This window comes from Penicillium riverlandense, assembly GCF_028828495.1.
Source record: "Penicillium riverlandense strain IBT 135883 chromosome Unknown utg000006l_segment0_segment0, whole genome shotgun sequence".
Lineage (NCBI taxonomy): Eukaryota > Fungi > Ascomycota > Eurotiomycetes > Eurotiales > Aspergillaceae > Penicillium > Penicillium riverlandense.
In genome coordinates, this window is record NW_026643197.1 from 864,867 (window position 1) to 877,922 (window position 13,056).

The 13,056-nt window shown below is 55.0% G+C and overlaps 5 protein-coding genes across 5 annotated transcripts; 3 read left to right on the forward strand and 2 right to left on the reverse strand.

Moving 5' to 3' along the window:
- Positions 1–946: 946 nt before the first annotated feature.
- On the forward strand, positions 947–5,914 carry N7474_006587 (uncharacterized protein; the record flags this gene model as incomplete). The annotated part of the gene is made up of 3 exons (XM_057197997.1): positions 947–4,207; positions 4,262–5,680; positions 5,753–5,914. The coding sequence occupies 3 exons, from the start codon at positions 947–949 to the stop codon at positions 5,912–5,914; spliced, it is 4,842 nt and encodes a 1,613-aa protein (XP_057051437.1).
- Positions 5,915–6,482: 568 nt separating this feature from the next.
- Positions 6,483–7,469, reverse strand: N7474_006588 (uncharacterized protein; the record flags this gene model as incomplete). Its single annotated transcript, XM_057197998.1, has 1 exon — positions 6,483–7,469. The coding sequence occupies one exon, from the start codon at positions 7,467–7,469 to the stop codon at positions 6,483–6,485; it is 987 nt and encodes a 328-aa protein (XP_057051438.1).
- A 250-nt stretch (positions 7,470–7,719) lies between these two features.
- On the forward strand, positions 7,720–8,882 carry N7474_006589 (putative haloacid dehalogenase-like hydrolase; the record flags this gene model as incomplete). Its single annotated transcript, XM_057197999.1, has 5 exons — positions 7,720–7,841; positions 8,011–8,043; positions 8,134–8,343; positions 8,402–8,564; positions 8,652–8,882. The coding sequence occupies 5 exons, from the start codon at positions 7,720–7,722 to the stop codon at positions 8,880–8,882; spliced, it is 759 nt and encodes a 252-aa protein (XP_057051439.1).
- Positions 8,883–9,092: 210 nt separating this feature from the next.
- N7474_006590 (zinc knuckle domain protein) lies at positions 9,093–10,766 on the reverse strand (the record flags this gene model as incomplete). Its single annotated transcript, XM_057198000.1, has 1 exon — positions 9,093–10,766. One exon carries the CDS (start codon positions 10,764–10,766, stop codon positions 9,093–9,095), a length of 1,674 nt encoding a protein of 557 aa, XP_057051440.1.
- A 667-nt stretch (positions 10,767–11,433) lies between these two features.
- N7474_006591 (ORMDL family protein) lies at positions 11,434–12,051 on the forward strand (the record flags this gene model as incomplete). Its single annotated transcript, XM_057198001.1, has 2 exons — positions 11,434–11,566; positions 11,663–12,051. The coding sequence occupies 2 exons, from the start codon at positions 11,434–11,436 to the stop codon at positions 12,049–12,051; spliced, it is 522 nt and encodes a 173-aa protein (XP_057051441.1).
- Between the last annotated feature and the right edge of the window lie 1,005 nt (positions 12,052–13,056).

Sequence of the window (13,056 nt, forward strand, 5' to 3'; positions counted from 1 at the left end):
CAACCTCTGTGGTTATCCGTGCCCGATGGATATGTACATTCCTGCCTCCATGCATACTTCGTAGAATAAAACCATGTGGACACGAGGATATCTCCCACGTGACACGTTCCAGCCCCAAATCTTCAATGTGATGAGTTGGCAGACGCTGGGGCCAATGATGGATCTCGGCGTCGTCAGGGCGACCGTGACGAACCGGTTCTTGGTTGGTGCGGGTCGGACGGGGGAGATGCGGTGTGACGGGCTGTGTCTGTGGAGGTATCGTGGGAGTGTATCATACATAGTGGCAGAGCCAAATAGGACGGAGTGAGAAGACCTAAACGACGGCCAGCGAACCACGGAACCGCAGCAGATCCCGTTTGTTTACTATCACAAGTACTGTTCAGGTACTCTTTGTAGGGTGGGCCCCGCCCCCAGTGACCTACCCGGTACCTCGGGTGCCAGCGCATCCAGCCATCTTCTTTTCCCTGCCTGGAGGCTGGGTCGTAGTTTGTCCCTCTTGAGAGCTTTCATGCATTCATCCATCCCTCCTTCTCTCTCTGTCTCTCTATCCCTCGCGTCTCTTTTCTTTCTTTCTTCCCTCCTTCCCCCCCCCCAGCCCCAGCCCAATCGTCTGGTCTCATTGAATGTGAGGGATCGGCGCACCTGCTCGTTCGTCCCCTCCCAGACCGACGTTGCTTTTCCCTCTCGCCTCTCCCCTATCTGCCATTTTCATCTCTTCTCTACACCATTCAGGTGCTTGCGCTGGTACGCCTCAACTCCTGTCAAATACCAATATCCCCCGGGAATCCTCTCAACCCGTCTTCTCCCTCCCTCCTCCCCCAACACCACACACCTCGTGTCGACAAGCACGATTACACATCAGTCCGGGACCAGCCCTCCTGCATCCCCCTCCTCTATCGGCTGCAACAGAGCATGCGATTGCGGGCCTGAAGACGCCGTCTCCATCATGGGGGTCGACACCCGCAAACCGATCCTACCCGCTCCCACGGAATCCATTATCGATACCGGCGACAGCGCTGAGGGCACAGATCTAGCAACTGACCTTTCTCGCCGCACAGACAAGACGTCGTACTCTATCCCAGACGACGGCAGCCCAGTTACGGTCTCCACTCGTCGCCATCGGGACCGCGACGACTCCAAGCTGTCTCGTTCGCACCGGGACTCGCAGACCTCTCTGCTGATCGAGTACTTCGAGGGCGGCAAAGGATCAGGCGCCGTGGTCTCCCGTCCCAGTGTGCGAGTTCGGGTCACACCCTCATCCGCTAGGAAGTCCAAGGACCGACGAGAGCACATCCAGATCACCGAGTCCGGCTCCAGTCGCAAACCGTCATACACGCGGCGCATCTCGCTGACGCCATCGTCCAAGCAGAAGAAGCTGTCCGAGGCGGATGACCAGAGCGTCAGCTCCTCCAATTCTGCTGTGGAAGAGGGCGATCAGTCCTCCCCTCGGCGTCCGCCAGTCGAGATCGAATTTGTCAACAATCGAGACCAGGGAAGCGAGCTTTCCACTGTTTCGCGTGACACCAGATACATGCCTGTCGCATCTGACGTTTCGTCCATGCCTCCAGACAGCATGGTGGAAGGCACCTCGTCGGCCGGTCCGCGGCGGAAACGCAGCCAGAGCCTCGAGAGAGGCTCGGCCCGCGAAGACAAGGGATTCCTAAAGACGCCATCTCGACAAAGAAGCCGCAGCCTGAGCACGGAGCGAATTGCGCACCTCGCAGCAGAAAAGCTCAGCGGATCGCCTCAAGAGGCCTCCAGCGGCAAGCACCGAACCAAGAGCGGCAGCAAGGATTACTTGGAAGCCGAATCGAAGCCATCCCGTCGACGACGCCATGCACACAAGGATGAAGACGTCGTCCCCAGTGTTGAGTCGAGCCTTTTGAGCACATCTGCGGTCTCCTCAAACCGCAGATCTGACCAGTACTCGATTCGATCCGGTGCCTCCAAGTCCTCCATCAACAACCCGAAGCTGCTCGAAACGGTCGAGGATGCAATCCGAAGATTGATTCTGCCCGAGCTCAAGGAGCTCAAAAAAGATCAGAAGGTCATGTCGAATAAGTCCAAGTTTGACCGCGATATGACAACATCCTATTCGTCTACCAGTTCCAGAGATGAGTTGGGCCGACGCCTCTCCAAACATGCGAGCGCACCAGATGTCATGAAACCCAAGGTTGTCTTGAACAGGGACAGCAAAGACGAAGGCATCATCCTCGCGGGCGACTCTACCCGAAGCAAGGATCGCAAGTCGAGCAAAAGCAGCGAGACTTCCGATCCGGCATTTCTGAAGATGGCCAATCGGCCCGAGCTCACCGAGAGCGACAAAATTCGACGACAGCGGAGCAAAGGTCTTCGTGATGCTCATGCTGCTGGGCTCGTGGGTACGGCCCTGACGGCAGCTGCATTGAACCATCACGACTCCAAATCCAGTCTCGACAAGAAGGAACGCCGGAGGAAGAAGAGTGGTTCTCGGAAGAGTAGTGGAAGCTTCAACGAGACCGAGCTCGTCTTCCAGAAACACAAAGTGCCTCCCATGCCGATGCGCAGCGAGATCGATTCGGAATTGACCCGCGACTCCCTCCTCTCCCAGCGTACTGAAAGCCCTACTCCTCGGAAGAAGAAATCACAGGTGGAGGAGGTCCTTCGAGGTTCGCCAAGACAGCTTTCAGTGTCTCCGAAATCCCGCACTCCGACCCGGGCACCTCTCAATACTCTGGGTATGCGCCACAACAACCAGTCGTCTCACCACATCTCGACACACAGTGGCTCTGACCGTGACTTGCCTGCGAAGAGCGGGTCCCCCGGCACTGACGCTGATGACTGGGCCATTGCTGCAGCCGCGGCGGCCAACCTCCTCGATGCTGCCCAGCCGGGAGATCACACGCCAGAGGGCAAATATTTTGACGAGGGCGCTGGCCGAGCTTTGAGCCCAATCCAGAGTGTTGCTAGTGACCAGACAGAGACGCATGCTACGCATCATCAAGCTCAGTACGAGAAGCAGGCTGGCTACGAAGGCCCGCGAGATATTGAGCCCCGGCTTTCCATCGGCTCCCTTTCTTCGGCACCCAGTACCAACCTGGCGCGTTCCACGCAGAAAGATGGACAGGCGGGCCCTGCATTCCCTTTTGAACGATCACGCCGAGCTTCGGAAGATGACATGTACGGCCCTGACGATGACGCCAGACACTCGATGCTCACAGACGCCGACAGCGACGTTAACTATCTTGACAAGATCAAAGAGGGCCAACATGTCGCCGACGGTGCCGCAGCCAACCCTGAGTTTGTTCATCCGGTGGGAATCGAATCAGCCGTTGCCTCCTTGATGGACCCTTCCGTCCTGGAATCGCAATCGACCCAATCTGGCAATCGTTCGCAGAGCGACCTGGTAGAGCGAGGAGTCAGTCGCAGCCCGGAGAAGCCAGCCAGCGAGGGATATCGTAGCAGTCCTCTGAAGCAACGCCAGGATGCTTCCAGTCCCGATGATACTTCCTTCCCACGACGTATTGGAGCCACCTCACCCCCGCAAAGTGTTACCCAATCTATCGAAGAACTTGATGAGGCAGCTCTCCTTGGTGCCGGTGCAGCCGGTGCAGCTCTTGCTGCCCGTGGAATGGAGAGTCCAGTTGGAGATGGAGCTCGCAGCCTAGACTCCGAGTCTGAAATCAACACCAACCCCTCAATCATCCAGGGACCCATTGGCGGCGCCACCCAGGGAAGCAGAGACCACTGGGCGTACGACTCTCGGTCACCCGATCGAGTTCCTTACTACGAATCTGCTGCTGCCCAGGCCACTGGACTCAAGAAGCTGAGCTCCGAACAGCAGCGAGGACTCGATGCGGAATACTACCAGACCGCCAGGGACATTTTTGGTGACGATGATGTTTATGGGCCAGATGACCGTGCTGCAGCTCGACAGTTGTTTGGTACGCCACCGGGAGCTAAGGACGAGGGCTATGTGTCGGCTGCCAATCCTATGTCTCCAAGCATTGGCACTCCCAAGCAAGGCACTAGAGGCGTTGGCGGCCTGGATGCTGCGGGTATGGACGCATTTGACAGCCCTGCTTCAGCAGATGATCCTTTTGTGCCCGGTCACCAGAGACACCTGAGCGGTTTCTCCCATGGTGTTGGCTTGCCTCTTTATGATAGCGCAACCGGCCGTGGCATCGAGAGAATCCAGTCTCAGGACATCGTTGCTCTTATGGACCATGTAAGTTGACTTTTCCCGCTTCATTGTTTTGAAAGTGCTAACACACTCTTCCAGCTCACCGTTCGTGACGCGCAGCGCAATGCCAGGGACACCGAAATCCTTGTCACTCTGGTCCGAAGTGCAGCGGAAATGCGCACTTCCTTTGAGCAGATGAAGAAATTCATTGCTCAGCAGGATGATCTCATCATGGAATCCAGCGACAAGCAACACGAACGTACTCAAAAGGCACTCGGTGGACCTCGGCCTTTGCCTCCCAGTGGGTCCAGGCCCCGTGGGCTCAACATGGAAGATGGCGAAGATGCGCAGTCGAAGCGCAAGAATGTCTTCAAGCGTGCGCTCAAAGGACTGAGTCTCAAGTCGGGCAATGACTTGACCAAGATTGAGGGGATGCTCGAACAGCTACTGGAGGAGGTCGAGATGCTGCGGGCAGAGCAAGGCCTGAGCCCTCGCAATGGTGCTGCTGGCTTGGCAGGTCTTGACCAGGACTACTATGAGCCCACCGGTCCTGGCGCGACAACTCCAACAAAAAGCCCCGCTGCCTATTTGCCCAATACCCCTCGACCAGCCAATGGACAGCGCAGAGACTCGGACCGGGTTAGTCCTGTTCATCAGGCGGACGACGAGGATGTTGAGCTTGATGACGACGACGTCTACATGACTGAGCATCTTCCTGTACAGGAACCAGCTCGTCATGAGAGAGCTGGATCTTTGCCACTGGCACTTGCCACACCTCCTCGCAAGCCAGTGGCCTCTGGTGTTCGAAGCACTGAGACAACTCCCCAAGCAGCTGACAAGTCACGGAAGCACAAGTCGAACAGCTCGTCGATCTTCCCCAAAATCTCTCGCTGGTCCAAGACCACTGCTTCAACCTTTAGCGACAACTTCCGGAGCAGCATGCAGCCTGGCCGAAAGGAGCGTCCCTACTCGGAGGTGTCTCGCTCTGGGTCTGATCTCGCCGACGACGCCTATAAGGCTGACCATTACGATCCTCGTGGCGACGACCGCATCAGGTCCACATACACATTGGACGACAACCTGCAGCAGGAGAACCGTCCGCCATCGCCGTTGGTGCCATCCCAGGTCTCCGAGGCTCCCAAGTATCGTGCGCACCGAGGAAGCCTTGATCTCCAGCATCCTCAACCGCGGCAGGGCCCCACCGGCCGATTCCAGACGCACTTGGAGTCCCAAGCTCAAACATACGGGTCTCCCGTGTCCCCGACCTCCGACCAGTGGGCAGGATCAAACCCCATCCTGGCCGCAGTCCACCCCAACCAGAAGCGCTACAGTGGTGTCAGCGGCGGCAGTCGACTTTCCCCCATTTCGGATACGGGCCATTCCGAGACGAGCTCTCGCGCCACAGGCCCGCCCCGACCACCAAAGGTCAAGGATGAAGGACCTCTCATCCCTGAAAGACCGCCCAAGGTCCGGGAGGACGAGACAGGTGCTTATGGAGGAGACCGTATTACATCACGGGTATGTATTCCTCGCCATGCCACTTCATCGATCCACCTTCACGGTATTCAAGACTAACATCCATCCCATCAGAGCTCCGCCATGCGCCCCGCTTCCCAGCAAACAACACCCCCAGCCCGCAAACCAACGGGTCCTCGGCCCTTGAACTCCAGTGGCACTTACAGCCCGAGCAATATCAAGCGCACGCGCTACCGAGGCAGTCCGACGCAGATCGATTACGAGGACGACTATTGAAGACACAACTTAGTGCGATTGATAATACCCTGGAGTGCTTTTCTCCCTCTTGCTTTCTATCTATCCATCTAGCGATTTTTGGTTTCTTATGACAGTGATGACCGTACATCTTCGTGTTTTAGCCCTTGCCTTGCCGTCTTGCCGTCCCTTTTTCTGAGGGCAAAAATCTTCTTGTGCTATTTTACTTTTCTGTTAATAGGCATGGGGATGAGCGGGTGATCTATGTTATGTATCTCGTCTGGTGTCTATCTTTCTTCGTCGGTGACATATTTGAGAAGACCTGATGTTACTTGTTCGGTACAGACTTTGTTGTTGTAGATAGGACATCCGAAGTTGTCGATAGTGGGCTCCAGCGCAAGGTGCTGATCTACGAAGCACTAATTACTCTACCTGGTCAATGCATCTAAACCTTAAAAAGAGTGTATCCACAATTCCCATCATGAGTAAAGCATAGCTCTTCAACACCACGCCTAGTCTATAAAGTAACACCTTCCCTCATCCACCAATGATCCACAACACAGCGAATAACCATACCATCCCACCAACTCCCTCAAAGAACCACCTAACGCTACATATCAGAAAACGGCCGCACAGAAGTAACTCCCCTCCCTCGAACAGAATACGGCGCCGCCAAATCCCCCGTCTCACTAACAGGGAACTTGCCCGGATAGCTATCCACCGAGCGATACTTCGACGAGCGCTTCACCTGCAACATTGACGAGTTGTCACTCGCACTAACCCACGACGACATCGACGGACGGCCGGGGTCACTGTGGAACGTGCGCAGTGACGAGCCGGGGGACTCGCGCGGCGGCGGTGTTTCCGGATCGTCGTCTGAGAAGAGATGGAAGACGGGTCCGCACTCGCAGTCGCCGCCTTCGGCTTGTTGCAGGATCGAAGCCATGCTTGGGGGTGGCGGGAGCGGAATCGGCCAATACATGTCTGCTTCTCTCTGCTGGTGAGTTGGCGGGGTGACCATGACAGAAGGTCTTGACAGGCAAGGCGAAGAAATATATTCCTGGACGGTGACGTAAAAAGAACCGTTCTTTAGCTGTTCTCCGTCTCCGCTCTGCGAGGGAGGCGGAGGAGTACTGGGATCGAGGCGGAAAGTGTGATTGTTCTCTGCTGAAATGGAGCGCTCAGCCGCTGAGTCGGGATAGCACTGCGGCAGGCGAGTACTGCTGTGTGAGACGCTGGATGGTGCACTGGATAGAGGTTGCAGGAATATGGTATTATTGCTAGAAAAGCGGCTTCCATTGCTGACTGGGATAACTGGACCGGGGTAATCCTCGTGCAGTTGGCCTGTAGCCACGAGGACGGCACGGCAGGCTGACGCTGGGACGATTTCTAGACAGAGTTTAATGATCTTGTTCTCTGTGTGGATGATAGACCTTTTGAACGGTTGTTCTGACTGTGTGTAGTCGCCGATTTGCTGGGCGAGGTATGATAGGCCGCGCAGGAGATGGAGGTATAGGAGGGTCCCGATGAGGGAGATGGATTCGGAGAGGGTTACGGTGACCGAGTCGGGAAGGAAATGGAGCGGCCGGTCTGCCATTTTGGAGTGTGAGCGAGAGAGAAGGAGAAACAGTTGTGGTCGAGTAGAAGTAGATAACCGACACTAAACTGCCCAAACGAGGAAGGCGCGAACTCCACTTGACTTACTTTACCTCAACTTCATCCGACTTCCTCAACGCGGGACGCCTAAGTGTCGACCACAACCCTGCGTCTATCTGCCTATATATTCACCTAGGTCTTCATTCATGCGACCGTCTCTTTCACCCCTAAGATCCATCCCCGCATCTATCATGGCCTCGGCAGCGGAATGCTCTCATCTCCGCCCTCGGAGATTCGCGCCCCTCGATCCCGCCCGGGCATCCGATGCGCCGCCGCTGAAGGGGATCGTGTTTGATGTAGATGGTACTTTGTGGTAAGTCTTTCTCTTGGAGATTGTTTTGCATCATCGCGCTGGGAACCAGACGCTGGGTTCGCCATTGGTGGTCGACTAGTTGCCACCTCTTGATTGGTAGTGGTTAATCCGCTATATCTATACTTCTCTATATCTATCACTAGAAGAACGCTGGACTGACATAATAAAGCCTTCCACAGCATCACATGTTTGCGGAAATGAGGTAAGTCTATACAATTCCTCCGCTGCCATAACAAGGGTCTGAATGATCCCACATGCACACCCAAAAAGCATCTTACTAACCCACATCTAGATCCGCCCTGGGCATCGACCGCTCAATCGACATCCTCCAACACATCCGCGATATCCCGACAACAGAAGAGCGCGCCGCAGCCGTCGCAAAGATTCAAGCCGTCGAGCGGCGCGCCATGCTAGAGCAGCAGCCTCAGCCCGGTCTCGTGCGGCTAATGGAATATCTACAGTCGCGTGGACTGAAGCGGGCGCTGTGCACCCGGAATTTCGAGTATGAATTTATTCAAGATATGTGACTATCGGCGAATATCAACTGACAATTACCTTAGAGCACCTGTGATGCATTTGATCCAAAGCCACCTCCCGAGTCATATCTTCCTCCCGATCATCACTCGCGATACCCCTGATATCATCCCCAAGCCTGACCCGGCGGGTATTCTACACATCGCCCAGGGATGGGGTCTTTCAAATCGAGCTGAGAATCTGATTATGGTGAGTATCTCGGTTTCTATCACTTCCTCCTCCCAATTCCAGACAGGCTAGACGCAGCTAACTGACTACTTACTTCGTGGTATGTAGGTTGGAGACAGCATCGATGATATGACGGCCGGTCACACTGCCGGTGCGGCAACGGTGTTGCTGCTAAATGACCGCAACGTGCACCTGCAAGAACATGCGCATACGGATCTCTGTATCAGTCGACTGGATGATCTGGTTGATATCCTTGAACGGGGATTTGTGGGTGTGAAGGAAGGGATGTGCATGGAGTGCAATAAAATAGATGCTGCTGAGATTGGATCGGGTGTATAGAACTGAACAAAACTGTATATTGCTACATTTATTGGATGATTTAAACCTGATCAGTGGTGTATTGCAAGTCTTTTTCTTTTGGGGTCATGGAATCATGAAAGAGGTATTGTACAGTGCGTAGACACACGCAAGCTAGAGTCCCGATGATAATTTACAATTGCTAATTCAAGACGCCTTGTCTGGTCAATGAATCAACTCCAACGGAATCTATCATTTCCCTCTCCGTCCTCTGCCACCACCACCCCCGCGTGGAGGCCCACGACCACGACCTCCCCCTCTGGGCGGAGGACCACCGCCGCCAAAGTTGCGATTATTGAAACCAACGTTTCCAATACGAATATTTCCGCGACCTCTTCCGCGCGGCCCAGCAGGCGGCGGGCGTCGATCTGAGCGGAACATGTCGTCGTCGCTGTCTGGAGACGGAGATCGTGGACGGCCACCGCCGCCGCGTCCACGGGGTCCCATGCCGCGCGGGACCCTGCCGACAGGACCACTGCGCGGGACAGGGTGGGAATTGAGATTGGTGATTGAGTTGGGGTCGATGCCCGCGAGAGTAAATGAGGATGTCGTAATTGGTCGGGAGAGAGATGGGCAGTCGCCAATGAGGTGTTTCGAGCTGGCGCAGTGGGCGCAGGAGAGGGAGACCGAGACGGCGTTGGAGGAGAGGTCAAGGGAGGGATACTTCCATAGGTAATCGCACTGCTGTTCCAGATGGGCAGACGAGCCGCACAGATCACAGGGAACCTCTGCGGCGGAGCTTTTCAGGGCGGACGAGCACTGATTTTCGTCGTGGCCGCGTTCGCGACATCGTTGGCATCTGCGCCATGTGGGACATGATGTGCTTTGGTGCTGGTTCCAGACACCACAATGGACACACTTATCACTTGTCAGTATATTGCTCTTGCGCATATGGGGACAGGAAATTCCTACCTCTTTGGTGGGACACACCTCGGCCAGATGGCCCTCTCGCAGACACTCGATACAGGTGATTGGCAAGTTCAGATCGATATCGTGAATGTCCCGATCGAAAAACAGATACTTGGCGTGGAGCTCCAGGTCCGCCTTGTCCAAGTCCATCAGAGTAGTCGGCACAGTAGGATACTTGCGCGAAAGGAGCTGGAACGCTTCTTCCTTTGACCGAGGTGCTGCGTGCGTGGATTCGATACCCAGCGCCGGCGCAGAGGGCTTTCCATTGGGATGGCCTCGACCGAGAACTAGAGGTTGAAGGGAATCTGTGGCCCCGTCTGCGGAGTCTAGTGGCTCGGTGTTCAGCATGATGGAATCATCAGCTTCCGGGTCCGAGGACACCGAGTCCGCGGAATCGCTATCAGGATCGATCTCGCCGTCTTCTAGCTCGCCATTTTTCTGGGGTTGGTCTTTCATCTCTGTGTCTTTCTCGGCTGACGAAACAGACGCACTGCGAGTGCCCCAGTATGCGCCATTCACTGTATTGAATTGATCCGCCGATGCACTCTTGTCATTGCCCGGCTGAGCCGTCCGCTTGCCCAAGGTTGTCCGCACCGCGCTTTTCCTCCCCTGGTTCCAGCTAATAGCCGGAGCCGTATTTCCAGCATGGGGGTTTGCAGGTGCTGGGGCATCCGAGTCTCCGTCGTCGTCATCGCTCGAGTCCGAGCTAGATCCGGAGCTGGACGTGCTGTCGGGATCGACTGCCAGGGAATTGGCACTGAAGGCCGCACCCCGAGGAACAAAGTCGGCTACCTCGCGGTCTCCCTCACGGCCGTTTCTGCGCCGCTTCTTGGAGGGACGGAGGCTGTCGTCCGATCCGTGGCGCGATGAGACCGCAGACTGGGGGTTCGAGCGGGAACGCTGCACGCCGACCGCGGCTGTTCGCGAGTCAGCGTCTTCGTCGGACAGGTCGGGCATCGGCGGCGGTGGTGGGGTGCGTAATGGGAGAAGAAGAGAAGAACCGCGGAGATTCCCCAGCGACAGATAAATTTTACGGGGCGGCACGCAGGCCATGACGGCAAAAGTGCTGGAAATGCTACCTAGGGTCGCAATCCTGGTAAATAAATAAATATCTAAATACAAAACACTAAATAAAAGCCTTGAAACCTATCTAGACAATTAGATAGAATTAAGATGTCACTATAACCGTATTCATACTGTGGAATCGGACACCGTCCGACTCCTAGAGCACGTGCTTTGGGCATCGTTCATCCTCATTCTTCATCAGCATCTTGTTTCTCCTGCATCGTGTCCAGGAGATAAGTAATCTCCTTCTTTCCTGCTCCAGTTCTAATAATATCATATTTGTTGGGCCCTGTCTCGGCCAGACCCTCCCAGCCTACCGTGACCGCCCCGGCTCTCGGCCTCCTCTCCGTCAGTCAGCCAGCCAACCTCATCATCCCCACGCTCCTTTTCCTCTCCTTCCCCCCGACCTCTTCCTTCCCCCCCAATATCCCTCCTCCCAAAACCAGTCACGCTGGCTTCCGACAATTCCACCAAGGTGTCTTCCCTGCTGGTTCCCCGTGCCATCTCCTTCCCTCCGGAGGTTGGCACTGGCCAGCAGCGGTTGAGCCCGAACTCCAGCATGTCCCAATCCAAGCAGGGCCGGCGGCGACGCTCCAGCAGTATCATCTACCAGGAACCTCCCGAGTCCATCGAACACACCAGTGACCAAGCCGCCTTGCCCAACCTGAACGCGAATTGGGTGAATGCCAAGGGTGAGTGATGCGCCGCACCGGTTGAGCTGAAAGACCTGGCCATCCGGCAAAGCACCACGGAAAAAAGACCGAATGCTAACCCGGACTTTTGTACAGGTGCCTGGACCATCCACTTCGTCCTCATCGCCGCCCTCAAGATCTTCTACGATATCATGCCCGGTGTCTCCCAGGAGACCTCGTGGACCCTCACCAACATCAGCTACATGTTCGGCTCATTTCTCATGTTCCACTGGGTGCGGGGCATCCCCTTCGAGTTCAACGCCGGGGCCTACGATAATCTCAATATGTGGGAGCAGATCGATAATGGCGACCAGTACACGCCGGCCAAGAAGTTCTTGCTCTGCGTGCCCATCGTCCTCTTCCTCCTCAGCACCCACTACACCCACTACGACCTCACCTACTTCACCATCAACTTCCTAGCCACGCTGGGCGTCGTGATCCCGAAACTACCTTTCGTGCGTGCTCTTTCTTTTCTGTCCGAATGACTTACAATTTGCTAACATGCTGGCTTGCAGTCTCATCGGTTGCGTATAGGCTTTTTTTCCGACATACCGGAGGAGTCATAGTTGTTGTTGTAACCTTCATTGTGTCAATTTGTTTCTTTTTTTTGAACTGGCCCTCCACGTTGGTGTCTCTCGGTTTCTTTGTTCCTTGAGCGCGTTCGGCTTTCCTTTTATCCTTGTCTCCGCAAGACCGAGGGAACCAAAAAAAAGCCCCTTGCATTGTGAAACCAGTGGAGTCGCAGCAATAATGGACGCGTGACAGTGACACCCTCAAAGGACACGGTCCTTTGGTTCTGTCCATCCGCTCCCTGTCTAGATCTCTCAATATTCAAGCCTTGCATTTCTTATTCTCCTACTCGCTCTTTCGGGTGTTCTACCCAGTAGCTGCCCTTTTACTCTGTAGCTTCCAGTCTATGGCTGGTACTGTCAGCCCTGTATTACTTGGCTTCTGCCTATCTTTGTGGTTTTGGGTCTTGGCTTCTTTCCCGAGCGGGTCCCATTGCATCATCGCGCGAGATCGGACCTTACCCTCTCGTCTTGGCCCAGTGCGTCTATTGAGACGGAGCTTGTACACAGTGAGTAGAACTGAACTGGTAACAGACCTTGCCTTGTTTCCAAGATAGAGTGCTTTTGCTAGTTGTTACTTAGTATAACGTCGGGGTATACATAACCACTTCGGACCACGTAGGCCCGAAGCTAAAAATAGAGATGAACGTGTCTAGAACACATGTCTCAGTATATATCTTAAGTTACAGAAAATATAGAAACCTGCCATTTGCCAGAGTAGTGTACAGCAAGTGCTCCATCCATTGTTATTTTGAGCTGCTCATCTCCAATCTCCGATATACGTCTGCGAGTGCTTGCTGGGATCGTACTAGACCAGGGTGCCCTTCAGCTCAGCAATTCTCTTTTCCACTGTAACCATATGCTCCAGCAGCTGAAGTGCCTTGTAAAGCTGACAATTGGTTTCATATAGCGCTGCGCGTG